Source organism: Fundulus heteroclitus, chromosome 7 (assembly GCF_011125445.2).
Source record: "Fundulus heteroclitus isolate FHET01 chromosome 7, MU-UCD_Fhet_4.1, whole genome shotgun sequence".
Classification (NCBI taxonomy): Eukaryota; Metazoa; Chordata; class Actinopteri; order Cyprinodontiformes; family Fundulidae; genus Fundulus; species Fundulus heteroclitus.
The window spans coordinates 22,209,727-22,231,118 of NC_046367.1; the positions used below are offsets into that span (position 1 = coordinate 22,209,727).

Below are 21,392 nucleotides of genomic sequence, written 5' to 3' on the forward strand. Positions count from 1 at the left end.
ATATATATATATATATATATATATATATATATATATATATATATATATATGATGCTAATTAACTAATGTCTAAAGCTCTGATGCCTTCATGGAGCAGATGCAATTTTGGAGAGACTAAGTCACAAAAACCTGGACTCTGTTTATAGCATCCACGTGTAGACCTGTGTCTCTCTACCTAATATTAGAAAAATCACATTCTAATCAAAAATATAAACGATATCTTTTCATTTTACTTGTGAAAAGTGATCCCTCGAGCCCTGACGTAAATAGTCCCTCGATTTAAACAAAAATAAGCCACATAGTGCTGAGGCATCAATAGTGTGTTCAGCTTGAATCAGCAGGATTGGGTATCAGATCGACCACCCAAGATGGCGGCCGTAATTCCTGCGCAGCGACAGTCAATGCGGGGTCTACTCTTATATTATGTCTATGTGTGGGACAACCAATAGATAAGGTGATACCCCAGGAACTTGAGGGACAGAGATGGGTGAGTATATAACGTCTATGGGTGACAGCAGGAATACAACTTTGACAAAGCCCTGCCCTTCAGACCGAACGGCAGAGATTGGTTACAGTTTTTACAGGCCTGCAGCTCCCACAGAGAATGATTTTCTATTTTTAACCTCCTTTTTCTGAAAACATAATGTATCGACTACTTTCAGGCTTGAAGGACGATTTTACCCAGTATAACAAAAAGTGTGTCTGAACAGGATTACCAACTATAGCTTTTATCATTATTTCACTGACAAATGGAACCAAATTTTTTTTTGCAGGTATAGGTCCTTTTTGCTTCTTAACTCAATAGGAATAACATTTTAATGTATCTTAAAATATTAAATACCAAACCACAACAAAAAAACAGCCTACCTTACAGAAACAGCAGACGCTTTTTGGTCTTTATGTATATCCTTTACATCTTTAGTCAGCCTTTAGAACTGCAATGAATTACTTCTACATAGAGATTGGTTGATTCAAATGTATTTTAATGTACAGACATAATTATGTATTAACACATACAATTAATGTTCTTTATAGTTTTGTACACATTATCCAAAGGCAAGTTTCTCAAAAAGTTTGTGTGTTTATTGCTTTCATTGGGTTCCCCCATTGTAAATCTCCCACAATATAAAATATCTTATCAGCTGATAAATTATTTCATTATTTTACATAATTACAGTCAACATCCATAGTCATTAGTAGTCAATGTATCCTCCATCTGGCTTGCATAGCCATTCTTTCCAGCTCATCGGTTCATTGCATCTGCAGCAATTATTAAAGTTCCCCATGATACCTACTCACAGAGAGCAGTGGGCAGCACACATGGTGAATGAGAGCCTATTTCTGACACCAGGTACATCCCCTGTTCCATCAGTCTGAGCTGCTTGTTGGGACGGCTTTGAAGCGAGAGGCTTCCCTCTCTTACCGGAAACCTTTTATTTCACTCTGCTGACTTCTTCTTCTTACTATTTCACCATTTCTCAGTTTCACAGCCCTCACTTTCTCGCATCAAGTCCCATGATGTGCATTTCAGTGTGCGACCTTGTTGCATATACAGGAGTCTCATGCAAACACATCTCCAGATTAGTTGTATATAGAGTTCACACGTTGAACGTAGCTAGCATAAGGCTCGACTTCCTCCACGTCCTCTGTCTGTTTAAAAAAATGAAGAAAAAAAAATATGTTAAACAAAGCTGAACAAAGTGCAGAGAGAAAAAAAATGGATTGGTAAAGATAAAGTATCTACCGGGGGTGATTTAGATGGTGTGTCTGCCTCTTCACATTGTCTGAACGAAATCACACAAACAATCTTACTGATGTGACAAAAAAAAAAAAAAAAAAAGAAATTTGTGTTTCATTTGAATGAAATAAAACTCCTTACCTGTGAATTATTACTTTTTTTAGTGCAATGACAGCGAAACCTGTCAAAAGGAGAAAGATTATCCCAATAACAGGGATGAGGATCCAAAGCATAGGAGGAGCTGTAGTGAGAGATAAAATACGAGTTAATATTGTCAAACAAATTCCCAATTAAATTTGTGCTTCCAGCTCCCCGTTCCATATCTGCCTTGAGTTTTAATTAAGTAGAGCGATAAGCCTCTTTAGTTAAGTAACAATCCAGCATCGCCTTTCTATGCATCCAATACTGCTGCATATGTAATTCGATCTCCAGCTAAGACAGGCGAGCACAGATGTCATGAGCATCACACATTTAAGGCACCATATGTACTGTACAGATATGAAGCTTTTCAAAGGGCGGCTTAGAGGTTGTAGCACTGAGCCAAAAGAAACATTACTTGATCTCATGCGATCTTTTGTCTGCACTGAGGAAGATTTATTAATCAAAGGCACCAGCAGAGTAAAAGTCAAACCTATTCACCAACTAAATAAACTAATATTTATTTGACCCCATGGGACACTCTTAGACTTTGTACTGAGCATTGAATTTTACTCCGAAGATGGTCAGATAAAAAGTAAGTATTAAAAAAGGAAACAACAGCACCGGTAACATGCATTAGCCATAACACTGCACCAGTTTCTACACTATTCATTTAAAACATCATGTGCCGTACAAGATGGTGCTGCATAATGAACGACAGGACTTGATATTTCAGAAAACGAGCTTCACTTATGTCTGGAGCCGCGTAAAATATGCTTTTAGAGACGGCAGTTTGTGTTGCAAGACGAGCAATATTGTGACCGACGTTTTGGCAAATAAATAACAATCGCAAAATTGAAAAATATATGACGCAAGTGACTTGATCAAACAATAAATAGATAAAAGTTTGTATCCAGCCTAAAGAAACCTGACCTTCTCTGAGTTTTGGTACCAAAGTCTTCTCCTGGTCCCAAAACTTGTGCCGGACAATGCAGGTCAGGTTTTCTGGATCCATGAGTTCAGGGTTCTCCAGCTGACTCTCCACTGTTACTGATCCATCTGGGTCCTGCTGCTGTGTCACAGACTCATTTCCTGCAAGACTCCAGCTGATGTTAGCAGCAGGTTTCCCTCTTTCTGCTCTGCACACTGCCACCATCTTGTTGTTCCGACGTTCTAACCAGGCAGATAATTCAGGAGGAGCTGAACCAGCAAAGACAAAAATGGACAGATATTATACCTCCATGACGTATGAAAAGGTTAACCACATCACAATAATACAAATGTTTTGTTACTTTTTCATATTTAAGGATTTACAAAAGTAAGTATTGAAATCATTCAATTATGATTTCAGTAACAATGTCTATAAAAAGCATATTGCTTATTTGAGACCTTAAGTTGTTACAACATATACTTATACTGTGCTCCTGTTATGTTCCAGTCATAAAATGTTGCATGGTAAGATATATATATATATATATATATATATATATATATATATATTTAAAAAAAAGTTTCCTACCTGTGACATCCACTTCAGTGATAAAATTGTCATTTCCTCCGGTGTAAACTAATTCACACTTGTAAGCCCCAACATCACTGGCTGAAAAGTTTGGGATGTGCAGGAATGACTGACCAATTGAATTGTTTCGGATAGACTTTCCATCGTTGCAGGAGTCAAAGCTTTCGCCTTCATTACTAAAGGAAATCTTGCACTTTTTGTGGTTCAGTTCAATGTCCCAGATAACAAACATTGTCTTTATCCACGTCCTATTACTGCACTGCAGTTCCACAGTGCTCCCAAGATTGTAAACTGCCTTTCTGTTGACTGCAAGAAAAAAACAATAGCTCACATTACACTTGGTAACGGTGGCAATTAAATGTTTATTTGATTATTCAAACAGATTACACAATGTTTATGGATTCCATTATGGGAAAATACTAGATTATCCCAAACATAATTCTTAGCAGGCCACAAATATTTAATCTAAAATGAAGTAGAGAGTTAAAAACAAGTGGATCAAAACACATTATTGTACATGTTCATTATTACAGAATGCAAATTAGCTAAGATAAGCTTAAGAAAATTAATTTACCATAAACCTTCGGAGGTGAAGCAGTTGAGTTTGAGATCACAGAGGTATTTGAGTTAGTATTTCCTGAGAGACACAGACGTGAATGTTAGGAAAAGCTTAGTAACACAGAGTGAGTTTTTTAGGTCGGCATCAGTGATTAATTCAGATTCTGTGATCATTCAACAAGTGAACAGAACAAGTAGTTGGTTAATTCATTAGATGACAATCTCAGCTTGCACATGAAACAGTAAATTTCCAAAGCGGTGAGAGAACAAGCTGTGCAGTGTGATTAGCGTTGAAGCAACTCTTAGAGAAGGTGCATTTTGTGGAGGTTCCTACAAAGCAACAAACAGAACTCTAAAACCTAACCAGACAGGTAGCAGTACTGTTACAATCTCTTGTGGTTACAGTTGTAATCTGCACTGTAAAGAAAAGGTGTGTGGCATTACTAAAAACCTAACCAAAAAGAATATGCAATGGAAAAATCAGGGCTCACTAAGCACACATCTGCTGGGTAGCCAGACAGGCTCTGATGTTTGTTTACCTCTGACAGCAAAACAGTGAGTGCAGGTGGGATGTGGAAACCACAAACCGGAGACCCCCTCAGAGGGGAGAAGCAGTGTCACCCTGATCTGACAACAGGGTTTTCACTGCAGAGGCGAGTGGCAGTGTGCCACTTGCTCGTTCAGAGGATATGGGCCGACCTCTTCCTACGTCTGTTATGGAACCATTTTTTTCCCCCCTTGTCAGCTTTATTGGCCCATGACCCCACATGTTTACTTTCCAGTGGCGCTGTACACTGTGACTCATTATCATTTACCAAAAAAAAATCAATCTCAGCATTTCCTTCAAAGAAAGATTATATTTAGCACATTGACAGTGAAACGGTCTGGCGGCAACGTATCCTACTGAGCTAAGAAATTAGTCGGGTAGACAGTTACGAAGAAGGAGTCTGTGACTTAACAGCAAATTTTCTTTCAGTTAAAACAACACAAAACCTTGATAAAAACATAACCAAGTTAATCAGTTGGTTTTAAATCAAACCTTGAGCCGAGCTCCATGATTCAGTGAAGAAGAAGATGAAGATCGAGATATAAATCCAAATCATGTCTCTGATTTATGATTTCCTTCTTCAGCAAACTTGTTGCAGTAAAAAAAAAAAAAAATTATCTTGAAACCATCGCATCAAGCCAAGATCCTGTGCTTGCTTTGCTCGTGCTGTTTCACTTTCCTTCAACCTTCAGTCTGAGCTTGACTGACGCTGCGCCACTGCCTCATGCACCCCAACCTAGAATCCTTCACACGCCTCCAAAATGAGGCCTATATATAAGATGTGTGACTAAACTAATCCCTCCCTTGTTCTTTCTCTTCCCCTTCTCCAAAACTGTTTTCCACTCAAACATCTGCCCTTTTTCTCCCACGCAGGGTGACGTCTGAAAAGTTAAGACACCAGTTTCCTTTCTTGCTAGTCACATGATCACCTTTTTTTTTTCTAAGGAGTCTGTCAAACATATGGAGGCAGGCAACAACAGGTAAAATCATCATTTTATTTATTTTCTTATGGTGTAAAAAACCTTTCCAGGCTTTTAAGAATTTGCTATATTTTTTCTTTAAAATTTTGTCTGTGGATGTTCCACCTAAAAATAATATAGATAAACAACGTTTTCTGTTCAATATTGTGAGATAAATTTGAATTTGAAACATGTTGCTATCTAACTCAATGTTCCTGTTGAGTTGGAGAGCAATCTGATGTAAATGGATCCCAATTTATAAAAAATAAATAAATAAATTTGGAAATATTAAATTAGACTGTATATACCGTATGTCCAACGGTTTAATGATAGATCAGTCGGGATTTTAAAAATAGTCACTGACTCACTTAAAATTATCTCTTCATTAATTAATACACATTGTTTTCAACCTAAGAGTGGCGAACAAAAGAGTTCTCTTCAAGAATAACGTGCTTCAAAGGTGAGAGGACTCACCCTTATCGGCTTATGTTAATACGGGAGCTGAGAGTGGCTGCTCTGCAGGCCAGCAAGGAGAACGACGGCGCTCTCAAAATCTGGATGTTTTTATCGATGCGACAGAATTTCTTGATAGAAATTAACTATATATCTTGATAAAAAAAAAAAAAAAACAGAAAGTAGAGACTTCAATGTGACTACTGTGACTGTGTCCTGGTTTTGAGACACAGTGGTGACTGTGTGTCATGCTTTCGTTCCTGTTCAAGATGGATGATGAATTTGATCCAGTGAATTCAAAATTACACTAGCAAATTCTGTGGCTAAATTTCCCAACACCCACCTGTGAACTGAATCTTTGCAGAAACTAACGGGTTTGTATACATTTAAAATTAAGATTTTTGTGGCCAAGGAAACAATCTCCAGTTTCCTTTGAAGTCTGACCTTATGACCTTCTTATTTTCAGATAAACAGATGCCACAGCTTATTTGACAGGGATCGTAGTTTTAAAGCCAACAGTAAATAAAGGAATTACAATATTACGTTCATCAAAGCATGTATCCCTGACCATCATCAGATTTACATTAAACTCAAAAAAGAAGTTGGGTTGTCTAGCTTGTGGAGAAAAAACTTTTTTTTCAGGTTTCAATAGCTCAGAGCTGATTTGTCAATTCCAATATGTGATCGATTGATTGGCACAGCTCTATTTTTTATACTTTCGAATGACTGATTGAAAGTCGTGACCTTATTCCAAGACAAATGGCTCTTTTCAATTAGCACCACTTGGCTCGGCTCTACTCTGCTTGTGGAAAGACACGAGGGAGGAAACCCACGAACAACCTAAATTTGAGTCTGTTCTACTTGGGAACTCCATACTGATACAGACGCAAGCAGAAATTTCATTATTGAATGCGCAAAATACTAAAAGTACTACAACTACTTTCTTTTCCCACTCAAAAACAAGTAGGATTAGAACATTTTTCGCAACAAATTACGAAATACAATATTTTTTTGTCAAAAAAGTATTTATCAGACTATTTTTTATCTTTAAGACTAATATAGACTTAGTCACAGTCTATATTGTTATATTGTACTAAGATAAAAGATGTTTAAAAGTTGCTAAACCATGGTTGAAGTTGATCAAATGGGTTAAATAATCCTGACCTTCCATTTTTTGTGTGTAGATTGAATTTTGACAAGACTAATAGGACAAAAGAAAAATGTTTTCAACATTTCAAAAGATCATGGATGTCCAATGTTTCATTTTTCTCTTTACGGCACTCATATTAAATATTATTTTGACTCTCTCATCAGGATACTCTGTTTTAATTATTGCAAATTAATGTAATTTATAAATTATAACAATATTGCTACTAACTAAAACAACAGGCAGGGTTTCAATAATGTAACTCAAAGTAGTTCATTTAACAAGGACTCGATAGAGTTTTTGTTGTACTGTATAGTTTCTTTATTTTAGTTTTAGTGCATGTTTGTCAATGCTAACTAGCATGTTATGTTTTTATTCGAACATGAACATGATACAAATATAAAAATAAAATAGTGCACAGTAACAAGAAGTGCATAAGAAAGAAGAGAAAATACAGTGATGTTCAGTGAGTCAAAAACTTTTTGATTAAAATCTATAAAATAATGAACCACTCAAGAAACCAAAAAATCTGGTATCACCCCGATCAGAAAGCATTTCAGTTCAAAAATTGTTTTTGCTGAGTAGGTGCAATGCTGAGCTGGTTGTGGTCTCAGATGTGCTGGTGTCAGAACATTTTGCTCTTTAGGAGTCATACTGAGCTGCAAACATGCAATGTTAAAGTGGGTGCAGGCGTTATACAGGCTCTGTGCAGATCATAGATTAATAACTGACAAAAGCGAATGTGCTAGTCATTTTGTGTGTGTGTGGTTAGGGCCTGCAAGCAGTGTGCGGACTTTGTGGTTCATGAGTGCATTTTGCAATGCGACGTTGTAGTATTAGATGTCCCATTTAAGATGGAAATGATAGATGAATTAAACTTTTCCTTTTTCCCCTCAGAGCACATTTCAGAAAACTTAAAACCACACTGCACTTTTGTGCAACATAGCAGAAAAACAGCAACTAAAAAAATAAATACATCAGAGCTTTATCTTTTATGATTTTGGAAATAACACACATGGTGTCATAAGGATCCACACGAAGTTGCGCTTTATAGAAGCTCTAATAATAGATTGTGTTTATTTTGCATATGAGCATCACAGGTTCAGCTGACTTTGAGCTGGCAAGCTTCACAAAAAAAAAAGGAACTAACTCTTCCACAGAATTGCAAAATCATGGTGGTTTTAGTCAGATTTGCTATCCAAACCATCCAAACCTAAAAATGGAAGAAAAACAACTAAAAAAGTTTGCATATCAACTTTGAATATGAAAAGAATGAGAATAATTTCTCAGAGTCAACATTGTATGCCCTTAAATATGCACTTGTGTGCACCGTTTCCCTTTGATAAGAGCAGCTTCCTGTTGAAGCGAAAATCAAGCGTTTTTAGATACCCAAAATAACTGCCTGCTCTGAAGGGTGAAGATATCAAAAAGCTGCGGAAAGTGAAGCAGCATGTAGACTTTTCACACTGTTTCTGTTTGCCAGTACACTGCTAAAAGGTTAGATGCACTCACCAAAATTATTTCCATTTCCTGAATGTCAAAATGATGAGCAAGACATTTGTTAAAGAATCTTTCAAACTCCTCAAACTACAAAAAAAAAAAAAAAAATTCTCTGCATGACTTGGGTCAAATGTTTTTACATCCTTCCCTAATCTTCTGACCACATTTTGCTGTAACTTTGGCCTATTCCTCCTGATGGAACTGGAAACACTGAGTCAGGTGTGTAGGCAACCTTTCTCAGACACACCTTTTCTGCTCTGCCTTTGAATTTTCTATAGGATAGAGATCAGAGCTTTTTGATAGGCCACTCTAACACTACAAAAAGGGAACTGAAAGTAAGTAAAATTTGCTTGAAATTAGTCTATTTGTCCTGTATTTGAGCAGGCACATTTAAATTATCTCATAAGATATTTGCACTTAAAATAGGAAAAAACTCATCTTATCTAATTATCTTATTTTAGGGGCCAAAATACTCATTCCATTGGTAGATAATCTAAATTACCTGCTCAAATGAAGGACAAATACATTAATTTCAAGAACATTTTACGTACTTTTAGTTCCCTTTTTTGCAGTGAAGACACCGCCATACTTTTAGTTACTGCGAGTTGTACCTGACTGGATATTGGGGTCATTGTCTGTTTGTAAAACCCATTTGTGACCAAGCTTTAACTTTTTGGATCATGTTTTGTAAGATGTTGGTTGTTATTGTCACCATATTTAATTGCTTTTGTGACGTGCGTCACTCTTTTCTGCAGCAGCAATGCGCCCTTACAACATGATGCCGCCACTAACCCCATTCTTTACGGTTAGAATGATGTTCTCAGAAAGTAACGACGGCTTTGCACATGAGTAACAACATTTTCCTCTTTACATGGCCTTCCAATTTATGTCAGATAGGCTTCATTGTGAGTAATGATACTGTCTTACCAGCTTCAGATAGCATCTTCACAAGGTCTTTAGATTTAGTTCTGGAGTTGATTCACACTTTGTACAGATGAACATGACACCTTCAGGCACCTGGAATTTGCACGCAGGGATTGGCCAGGCTTGTGGAAGTCCAAAATTATTACTAACATCTAGAGTCTAGACTGATTTAATTTATTTTTTCCCCCATTGTGACACAAGGAAACAGCTAGTGTTTTGAGTTGTTGTCTCCAGAGTTAGCTTAGGTTTTTTTATAGGTTCTGCTAAGTTATTATTACACTGTCAGCTTATTAACACACAACCTTTGATGTTGCGACACAACTGAAATAATATCCAGCAGTTTATACCATTTTTTGGCAAAGTTAGAGTAAATTGCAGAAGAGTTACAGCCAGCAGGCTCAAAGACCTTAACTTCACATAGAAACACAGATATTGGACAGAAGCGCACCGAGCTTAACAATGGCCTCTTGTGAAGTACGTAGCCTTCTATTACACTGAACATTATTAGTCTGAGGTGATTTCAAGTTTCTAAAATCAGCTGAAACAGGCAATGTATGTCTGTTTAGCTGTTAGCCTGTACTACATTTTTGTCACTGTGTTACACCATCTTTGCTATACTTCACAGCACACCTACGTCAAAGAAATCCAACTAACCCTTTGAAATACAACCACAAGTGTGCCCCAAGTTAACTCAAATGTCGTAAATTAACCTTTAATCTGGAGCATTGCCTTCACATCATATGATAGGCTTTCTTAAAATGTTCATGCCCAGAGGCTTTCAGAAGCAAATTCTGCCTGAAAATACACAGCTGAAATGAATCAAGAATTGCTCCATGATTATCAGGTCTAAATACAACCTTTGGAACCAGTGTAAAGGTAAGACATGACAGAATATTTGTCCAGGTGAACCACTATCACAACTTTTACTTCGTGATCAAGTAAAGGAAAAAAAATCTAAATATTTTTCTAAATAAATATTGGAAATAAAACTATGAAAATCCTTTTGAAAACCTAGGACACACCTCAGATTATATTTACCTTAACTGTAGCAAATTTGGACTGAACCAATTGAAGAGACAGCGACTCTCAAAAATTGGAGTTACCATCTCGGCCCAGTTCTGGGCCGGTCGGGCTTATTAACGCCAAAGTACCTTTAACAGAAGTAAACTTTTGAATTTAAATAAATTTGACGTTTTTTAAACAATTCTCTTGCTATTTTTTTGTGTTAATCTTTTCTGTTTCCAAATCATGCCAGGTTTAGTCTGATTTAGTACGACATTACATAAATTTCCTCGTTCTCTCTCCTCTCCTTGCTCCTACCGTGCTCCTCAGCGCCTCCTTTTCATTTCATCTAGGATTTGGAGATGTATAGCGGAAGTATTAATTCTTCAGTATTACCGCTGGAGAGGTTCTACAGGTGTTCCCAGAACAAAGCCAGCCTTCTTTATTAGCTGCTACCTCAACAGATCATGGCAGAGAAGATCACACTCTCCACAACATACTCATAGTAGATATGCAGCATTTTGCTGCAAAGCCCCTATTGTGCTCCTCTGCTGCCGACTACCTGGGTTGACACACTTCAGTTTCAAACTGTGGTCTGTTCGTCATGTAGTCTCTGATCAGGGCGATTGTTGAGGCCTTCACCTAAGTCTTCTGGAGTTCTGAACAAAATCAGGCTGAATTGTGTTAAGTGTACTGGAGAAATCAAAGAACATGATCCTCACAGTGCTGCCAGCAGGGGGTCTACCACAACACTGGAACCGTCTTAAATTTATGTCTGGACGTATGGTCAGGAAGCCCAGCAGAAAGATGCTGGAATTGGAGATATGATTCTGCAGCAATCTTTCAGTGAAGCACATAATTCTAAATTCCTGATATTCTGGCTGGGTCCTTGTTAGGACTTGGAGTTCATCCAATTTGTTTCCCAAAGATCTCAATTTGCGCATAATAATTGATGGGAGACATGTCTTGAATATCATCCTTCTGTATTGTCTCCTTGCTTCTGCTCTGTATCCTCAGCACCTCCTTTCCAACTCTAGGAATTAGGGATGTATAGTGGAAATATTATTTCAGCTTTAGAGATATTAACCAGCAGCTCTCAGTTGTAAAAACAATTAAAATGGGGGTGGGGGGAGGGGTGGTTGCTATGGTTTTGTAGCATAGCAAAGGTCTCAGAACAAATTGAAGATCATCCAATGCCAAAGAATTTTTTTTTTTTAAAAACAACTCTGGTCCACAAAAATAGGAAAATAAGTTCTTTAACCAGAATAAATCAGGTAGAAAACTAACTGAGCTTCTCGTGTTACATTACACCACATATAGACAAGATTCCACTGACACAGGCGGTCCAAACACGGCACTTCGCTTGATATGTAGCTCAGCCGCACGTCAAAACATACACCCATAATTATATACACATGACAACTAATCATATCCATATATTTAGTATTACACTAGTCACAATTAATTGAATTGTGTTTTATTTTAACACATTACGATAATCTCATCTAATAGATTTACATTTGATTATTTCACAATACATTACTCTCATTTTACGAATTACCTTTATTCTAACACATTCTGTTACATGTTTTAGTTTTTATTTGTTATAACACTCACAAAAGGATGATGAGTTGGAATAGACACATTTAACCTTTGACCTATAGGTTTAGGTTACCTTATGTTAAAAACAAATGTGTGCATAGTAACTGTAGATAGACGTTTACTATCTAACCCGAAATTGCAGATTAATCCTAAACCAATGATCTTGTGTTCTATATTAACTGTGATTTAAACTGTGTTATTTGATTTGATGGGAGATCACAATGATTATTATTACATGTTTCCATTAAATCTTTTCCAGCAAACTTGATTTACCCGGTTAAATGTCTTAACATGCTTATGTGTAATAGAGGCTTACCACACCTATGATTCATTTCACGACTTTTACTAGTGAAGGGGAGATATATGTGGGAGAAAAGAAATGACGCTTTTGTAAAACTTACAAAGAATTAATGGTCTGTTACAATGGCACAAAACTGGTACTGTGTTTGATGGATAATATGCTTCCTTCAGGTCGCTTTGGCCATGTGACTAACTTATGATTTCTGGAAGACGTGGCTGTAGAACAGCTGGACAAACAACGGATTGATGTCAATCTGGTATGTCATGGTCAAAATGTTTCACGTACACAACAATTGTTCAGAATCCTCCATTTATTTCCTTGTTTACATTTCATTCTTTGAGAGGTCTCGAACGTTCAGATGATGTGTTTGATTTATGTACGCAATTAAGGATCTCTTCTGATTGTGGGACAAGGTGTGGGGTTTGCCTGAGTCATCTTTGATAATATGTTTCTAGGACGAGATTTTTATGTGACTTCTACTTCCTCTTCCTCCACACCACCTTCTACAGTTTAATAAAATTGAATTATTTGGTTGGAACTGTGCATGATTAAGTGGAAACAGACTAATAAATATTAAGTGAGTTTAATTTTAAAAATGCATATAAATATACATATTTACAAACAATATATTATGCATTATATATACATATAAGCAACTATACAACTACCAATAAAAGCACTGACAACAGTGATTATAACAATAATGTTTTATGTATGGTATCCATTTATAATTCCCCTCGTACTGTGGTTTAAACTAGGACAAAGCTTGAGCTCCACATTCAGATCATTCCAGAGTTTCACCCCACACAGAGAAGCAAAAGGTTTTCCTTGTTGTTCTGATGATGGTTTTTTTTTTATGTTTTGTGTATTGTTTATTTCTGTTTCGCGCCATCCTCAGTTCCTGGGCTTAGTCTTTCCCCTAGCTGTTTAGTATTTTGTTGATTGTTACTCCCCTGATTTACAATCTGTTGATGAGAACTTGTTGTATTTAAGCTCTTGGTTTCTGTTTCTCCATTGCTGGATTCTCCTGTTGGTCTTCATGTTGCATTCCCGCGTTTGTAAGTTTTCAGTCATTTATTAAATGAGCCTCTCCTCATGATGCCATAACTGCTCTCGCAAACGGCAAATCATTATATAATATCGATGTATTCATCTATACATAAACTCTGTCCCTTTCCTTAGAAGGTTTTTGAATTTTTTTCTGATTATTCATGTATAGGGCTTTGAATATAATTATTGCTGTTTGTAGCTCAAGTTTATTCATGAATTGTAATCATTTTGAGTGTATAAATAGTGAGTTAGTGTGTTTTACTGTTAATTATTCTGATTACTCACTTCTAAGATATGATTAATCACCCTGTTGCAGTTTGGTAATTGTTTCCCCATTGATGCTGAACAGTAACCTAAGCATGTTAAGCCCAGCAGTCCCCAGTTCTGAGGAAGGAATTTATTTTTCCTAGGGTCATTACTATAAGTTCCCTTTATTAAACACAGCTAGTATCCACTGATTAGCTAAGATTAAAACAAGATTATTAAATTGAATACAGCTTGTTATTGTTGAATAAAATGTGATGAGATTCAAGCATGTTATTTTGAGCATAAATCCAGAAGAAAAAGGGGGAGGGGTGGCTGGTCTTAGGAGGGTAAAAAGGGTTTATGATCCAACCCGTGTTTGGCTTTGCACTTTACAGAAGTGCTTTTTGATAGGTTGTTTTGAATACATTTGATGAAAGCTTTATAGTTTAGTTTGTCATCCATATTAGCAAGAAGTTTGTTTTCATGTACCATTTTAATGTTCGCTTTATTTATTTGTATTCTGAGCTCCTCATTCAGTCTACACTTTTCAACATTATTTTTGTGTTTTTCAGATTTAAGGATAATTTCCTAATATCGAACCATAATTTGTATCTATTTATTCCTTCAATGACATTCATTGAAAAATTATTATTCCCAACATAGAAAATGCTCATGCAAACAATATAGACTTCCTTATTATATTTTACATATGTAATTTATATATACGTATTTTGAAGAACCTAGGACCCAGTACTGACCCCTGAGGTACTTCACAAGCAAAACACAAATCTTCCTGCTGTACCCAATGTTGTCTGTTTAAAAAACTTTCAACCCACTGTAACATAAGCCCCCTAATCCCATAGCACTATGTTATTTATCTGTACATTTATTGTATCAAAAGCTGTTTTTAATGTCTAAAAAAACCCTGACATAATTATTTATTACATGGCATTTTTCATGTAAGTTATTGTTTTCTCCTCATTTTGGAAAAATGGACTGTTTGAGAGTTTGCAAAATTTCACTTACCTACAACTTTGAAGATGCTTTTTGCATTGTGAAGCAAACAACAAATGTGACAAAATAACTGAAAATGTAAGTGTGGATTACTGCTCACCCCCACCAGGGCCACCTTTTGCTGCGATTACTACATTCAATAAGTTTCACTTTAACTGTGCAATTAAAATAAATTAACTTTTCACCGCTATTCTAGTTTGTGGATATGGATTTACAATTTACAATTTACAATTGTTTGTTTTAGAAGATATGATTAGTGTGAATTAAATACATAACTCAGGATGTTTTTTTCTCATTATTATTATTAATCCCTCCCTCAGAAGCCTGATCTGGGTGATAGCGGGTAAAGTTATTGCCTGGACAGTACATTTTTATAGTTACAAGCCTGGCATTGCCAACTAACATTAAACTACATTACCATCTCTGTGAGTCTACTGAAGGCACCAGGAGAGGTACCCACTGCCTTTAAGATCATCACTCTTCAGTGACTATTAACACAATAAACTGTCCAGGTAAGGAAAAAAACAGAGGGGTGATTTCATGGTCTACAAATGACAGAGTCTGAGTATGAAACACATGAATTAGCCTTTTAAACAGACCAAATTATTGATTGCTGGTGAAAAATGTCACAGTAAAAAGTTTCCATAGAGACACACAAATTTTCATACTAGTTACCCTTAATTTAATTGAGGCAAACGCACGTTCTGATTACAGCCGAGGCCCTTCTGCTTCACGGCAGACTCTTACTTTTATCAATGTGGGTAGGCTACTGAAGAAGCGAAGGGATAGAAACCGTTGTGGTTCTACAGATGAAAAATCTGAGGGGGCTGGCTTTTAAATTTTTCCATCCCATATCTTTACGGTAATCACTGTGAGCACCTCAGATACTGTACAGTGTGAAGGTATGTAGGATTGTAAAACATTTAAGTGTAGAATATTGTTGTTGGGGGACTTCATTTTTTTCCACATATACTGCTGTCCACCCTACCCTTTTCTGTCATGGGTGAGACAAAAGCGTTTGTCACCTCTGCTTATAGGAAGAGGTGGGAGGCAGACAGATACAGGCAGGTTTTTCATTACAGAAAAACAAAACCTAAAACTAAAAATTCTGCTGATTAGTAGCACAAAAAGAGGAACATAAATTAAAAAGACAGTGTCAGTGCGGTCCAATACCTAGGGAGATATTTGCAGCATTTGTAAGAATAGGACAGACTTATCAAACACAAATAAATACACAGGAAGCGAAACCTAATGAGTTATTGTGCTCCCTTCACAGTTGTTCACACCCTTAGCTAAAATCCTTTTTTAAACGTACATTATTCATTACAGAAATGTATTCTCACTCAGGAAATAAAATTTAAAACCTTTTAATTTAGTTTATATTTTGAGTACTCAAACCAGAGTTGAATCTGTACTTAGTTTTAGGTTTCTTGGAGTACTTAAGAACTTTGAATGGCTTCCTGTTTTCCTTTGGGTAGAAAAATGATGAAACAAAGAGACCTGTTTGTCATTTTTCACTGCTCTGCAGGCAGGATATGAACTTAAGTTTGTCTAGCCACCGCACAAAATAGACGAGGATAGGCAGGGGGTAAAGAAAGAGGTATTGTAGTGTCATCTTAGGATCATTAAGTCATCTTAAATACACACCATAACATACCATGGAGATGCTAATCAGTTTCTTGGAAAATTTAAGACAGAAAAAAAGTCATTCTTCATCCAATCAGATTCATTCATCTTACCAGGCAATCAAAATCCCAAGGTTCACTCAAACATATGAAGGCAAAAAGAAGAGTCAGAATGGTGCAGTGAAACAACATTCGGTCATTTATTTACAAATTAATAATTTCACAAGGTTTTTTTGCTGGAGGAAAACAAGCAGATAGAGGAATTTAGATCAGACTTAAAGATCTAGCAGCAAGCAACTGATGCGGACGGAGTTATATTTAGGCAGAGTTTAGCTAGCGAGGACGGCACCACAAAGACAAGAAATTAAAGAATCATCGAAGGAAGGGGTCAAGGGGGGTTATAAATAATTATCTGGATAATTAGAGGTGGGGTAGAGGTGTGGCCCTCACCCCACAAAACACAATTTATTGTGAATAAGTGTTGAATAAGGAATTAGCACCAGCTACCTCGGTTGATCATGTGGAGAATGTCCACTGTTAGGTATAGTAGAGGGTTTGTGATGCTGTGAGCTTGTTGGTCTTCCAAACCTTGATTTTAAATTAAAATACGGTGATCTTTGCTAGAAAAACTGAAGGATAATTATTAAAGAAAAACACAGTAAAATGATTCAGCAGACCTCTCAATACAAATATCAGTCCAAAGATCAAAACCCATACAAATTGCCACAATAACAAAAATAAGAAAAACAACTAACCTGATTTATAAATTGATTCCACCAATAAAAACGAATGCAACAGTGTGTGTTAAATCAGATTTTTTTTTTTTTATTAATCTGCAATAACTGATGATAGTGAATTTATGCTGTTGGAATGTTACATACTTAATTATAAATAAAAAAACAGAAAACAACTTAGTTTAGGCTAAACAAAATAATATTTGATGGTGTTATGCATGAACATAGTTATACTGTTTCCGTATTACAGCACAAGGAGGCAACTCTAGATCAGGGGTTACCAGCATGGTGACCACCAAGGTAGCCCTCGAGGACCACATGTGGTGTCCACGAGTGTGTTCCGAAAAAAAAGCACAATCCATCACCAAAACTTTATTTTATTCCATTGTTCTTCTTGTTTAATCACACTTGCATTGAAATAGATTTCAAAATGACAGTATCTATAAAAATGCCTGAAAACTGTATTTATTTTACATAAAGTTAAGGTAAATTTTGACTCTTCTAGTTCAAAGGGCAGTACTGGTAGCCCTTCATATGACACAACACCCATGAAGTAGTTCTCAGTTCAAAAAGGTGGGTGACCCCTGGTGTAGATTAACCCACAGAATTGACACCATTACTGCTTCATGCTTCGACTTTACCAGGAACACCAAATCAAACCCATGTTTTCTGCTTTAAACTTCATGAAATTGTTCAGTATCCATTGATAACTTCTTGCTTTTTGGGCAACCATTGCATGTCTGAAGTGTGTGTGTTTCTCCGGCATAAATAATATGCTGTCAGCATTCATAATATTAGCATTTTTTAGAAGTTATAAAAGAAAAAGAAACTGGAGATAATTTACTGAAATTGCTGTAATGCTATATTTTGATACTTATTTTACATGTATTTCTCTGTTTCCTTTTTTATTTTGATTCTTTCTCATATGAGTCATTGTTTGCTTGGCTGTTTTTCAGGTCATAATTACTCATTTGCTTTGAATGGAAATACTTATCAAACAAAATAAAGAGGAAAGAAAAAGACCCTGCATGGCTTTCAGCCAGAGGCCTTGTGTTACCTAAACTACTCTTTTCGCAATGTTATGCTTACAAATATAGACAGCAGTCAGTTGAATGAGCAGATCCTTTCCAGAGTGTAAATTAAAAAAGGAAACTCAATACAGCTGAGAACAACTCTTTAACTTTTATAATGTTATAAAATCTACTGCAGCAATATCTACTGGGATGAATGTGTCTAAAAACTGATCCTAAAGTTTTGTAGTTCCGTAAAGTTCAATAAATAAAACATTTTGTAGCTAGAAGTAGAGGATGTTCTTTTCATGTTTACCAGTGTAGTAAAAAATTCAGAATTCTTGATCTGCTTCCTCCTTTGTGTTCACCATCTTTACTGTGCCTGGCAGAAGTATTCACTCCCCTTTGCCTTTTTCATGTTTTGTTGCCTCACAACCTGGAAATGGATCGTTTGAGAGTTTGCACCCTTTAATATGGGGAACAGGCCCACAACTTTGAAGAGTATTTTTGTATTATTTTATTTATTGTCAAGCAAATAAAAACGTAACAGCATGAAAAAACCTTTAGGTAACATAACTGTTCACTCTCCCTCCCCTGCTCTGATTAAATTAATTTAGTCTCATCTGACTCCATACATTTTGGGAGTTGCCCACATGCCTTTTGGCAAACTCAAAACATTCCTTCTTGTTTTTAACACAAAGGTTTTTATCTGGCCACTCTGTCATGAACCCCAGCTCTATGGAGCGTACCGTTTATTGTAGTCCCATGGACAGATCCTCTAGTCTTTGCTGTGGAGCTCTGCACCTTCTTCAGGGTGACCTTTGGTCTCTGTGCTGCCTCTGATTAATGCCCTCTTTGCCTGGGTGCAAATTCTGGTGGGCTCACCTCTCTTGGCAGGTTTGCTGTGGTACCCCTTGCTTTCCATTTGAAGATGATGGATCGAATGGTCCTCCTGAAGAACATCAAAGCTTGGATTTTCTTTATAACCCCCTCCTGACTTGTACTTCTCAACAACTTCGTCCCTGACTTTTTAGGGGAGCTCCTTGGTCTTCATGGTGTGATGCCTCTTGCTTAGTGATGCTGCAACTTATGGGGCCTTTCAGAAAAGTTCTGTTTATACTGACAGATTGTGTGACACTCAGACTGTACACACACAGTTTCGCTAATTATGAGACTTTAGAAGGTAACTGGTTGCACCAGAACTTTTAGGAGCTCCATAAGATAAGGGGGGGGGGTACATATACAAATGTAATCGTACATTTTTTGTTTGATTTTTTTGGGATGGGGTTGTATTTTGCTACATATTTTTATTTTTCTTCACTAATTTTGACTATTTTGTATAGATCAATCTCATAAAATAAGGTTATAAGAAGTTTACATTATAGACTGGAATGTAAGAAAATAGATAAAAAGTCTAGGGGACATGAATACTTCTGCAAGGCACTGTACATACTGTACATAAATCAGAATGTACAGTACTCTTATATGCATCTTTACACAAAATGAATCAATTCACCATGAATGAACGCATAATGCGTTTATGCAGACGTGAAAAATACTTCAGGTTACTAAGAATTACAGGATAATACATTGTTGCAAACAGAAATCAAGTATGACTTAATGAAAACAGTATTCTAGTCAAGGTTTGATGGGCTGCTGACAATTCAAGGGTTTTATTCAGAGGTACCACTTTTGCTGTCATACTGCCCCCTTTTGGATATTTTCATCTAGTGCATCACCACGCTTAATTGATCAAAAATATTTTTTCTTTAGACATATCACTTTCACGCAGTGTTGTATAAAGTACTGAAATATCGGAGTCAAGTAAAAGTATAGGTACCTTTCCAAAATATGACTTTGGTAAAAGTCCAAGTCACTGACTGAAATGTTACTTGAGTTAAAGTCTTAAAGTATCTGAAATGTCTTGTACTTAAATATGAAAATTACTGTAAAAATATATGTACTGAAGTAATGTAATAAAAAGTATAAGTAAAAAGTAAAACAAAGCAAATGCAGTTTGAATGACATTTTTTAGATTTCGGTGATATTTGAAAGTCAAATTCACTTGAAATAATATAAACAGCCAAGTGCAGGAATACTTTAGACCAAGTTTAGACAGAAAATACAACTTTTTTGTAAACTTTCAGTTTTCCTTCTTCAAGTAAGGTCAGTGCGATGCACTTTAAAATTGTACACAACCAAGTGCAGGCAAGATTTAGACCAGGGGGTGTATACTAAGAACATGGTTAAGTGATAAACCAGGCTTAGTTAACCTAAAGGAAGTGTTAAACCTGCTAATAGATACACCTGCAGGTATCATTTAGTTAAGAAAATTAGGACTCTCTGCTATTAGATGCTTTACCTATACCACAAGGTTAATTTAACCTGCTTTACTACTGAACCAGCTTCATATCCTGTTGGTGGTGATGAACAAGACCAGGCAAGTCCCGACTTTGTCGCAGTCAATCGGTAGGTGGGGTCAAAACACTTGTGTGCGTGAGTCTCTCTCTCTCTCTTTGTAACGAGTAACTAAACCAAACATTAAAAATGTATTGGAGTAAAAGTATGTAATTAAGTTCAGAAATATAGTGAAGTAAATGTAAAAGTTATCAAACAATGTTACACTGAAGAAAAGTATAAAGTACTCCAAAATATACTTAAGTACAGTAGTGAAGTATTTTTACTTCGTTACTATACAACACTGCTTTCACGTGATACATTTTTCAGTATAATAAGCATAGATTTTTTTAACATCCATCCATCCATCCATTTTCCGAACCGCTTTATCCCTCATGGGGTCACGGGGGGTGCTGGTGCCTATCTCCAGCGTTCACTGGGCGAGAGGCGGGGTACACCCTGGACAGGTCGATTTTTTAACAATAAACAATAATTCTACCAAGCAACAACTAAGCAAAAAGCTATAATTCTACTTTATGTCACTGAATGGTTGAGAAGTCGGAGAGACCACGTTGTTTAAACTATATCATATTTAAAAATTTAATTTATTTATTTTAACAATATAAAGTCTACATTTGGTTATGGAAAGATACTATAATCTCACAGGGATCTCAAATAAAGTTAACACTAATGTAACGTTTGCACTTAGCAGTAAAAGGAGTTAAAACTATTGCTAAAACTGCATTTGTTGTCATGTAGAAGCATAAGTAAATGAGCTTGTTAACAAGTATAGCCCACGGTATGCAAGACTTAAACATGCTGTTTTTGACACAACAAACCTAAATTTAGATCAGCTCAGCTCTCCTTTGCTTTAATTAAACGTACGGTTCCAGGGAGTGAATGAAAGCTGTAAACTGGATATTTTTAG

The 21,392-nt window shown here is 36.3% G+C and overlaps 1 protein-coding gene across 2 annotated transcripts in view; it reads right to left on the reverse strand.

Annotated features, from left to right (window-relative positions):
* Positions 1-1,140: 1,140 nt before the first annotated feature.
* The window catches only part of LOC105934888 (cell surface glycoprotein CD200 receptor 1), a 29,655-nt gene continuing 9,403 nt past the window's right edge, over positions 1,141-21,392 (reverse strand). The window contains exons 1-7 of one of the 2 annotated variants that reach the window (XM_036139192.1): positions 4,993-5,322; positions 3,970-4,032; positions 3,396-3,701; positions 2,810-3,076; positions 1,880-1,979; positions 1,745-1,784; positions 1,141-1,650 (exon numbers count right to left, since the gene is read on the reverse strand). In XM_036139192.1, the coding sequence (XP_035995085.1) occupies positions 1,582-1,650; positions 1,745-1,784; positions 1,880-1,979; positions 2,810-3,076; positions 3,396-3,701; positions 3,970-4,032; positions 4,993-5,056 (909 nt within the window). In that variant the 5' untranslated portion in view covers positions 5,057-5,322 and the 3' untranslated portion in view covers positions 1,141-1,581. Of the gene's footprint in view, positions 1,651-1,744; positions 1,785-1,879; positions 1,980-2,809; positions 3,077-3,395; positions 3,702-3,969; positions 4,033-4,992; positions 5,323-21,392 lie in introns of those variants that run through there. The other variant, XM_036139191.1, reaches the window with a different exon arrangement.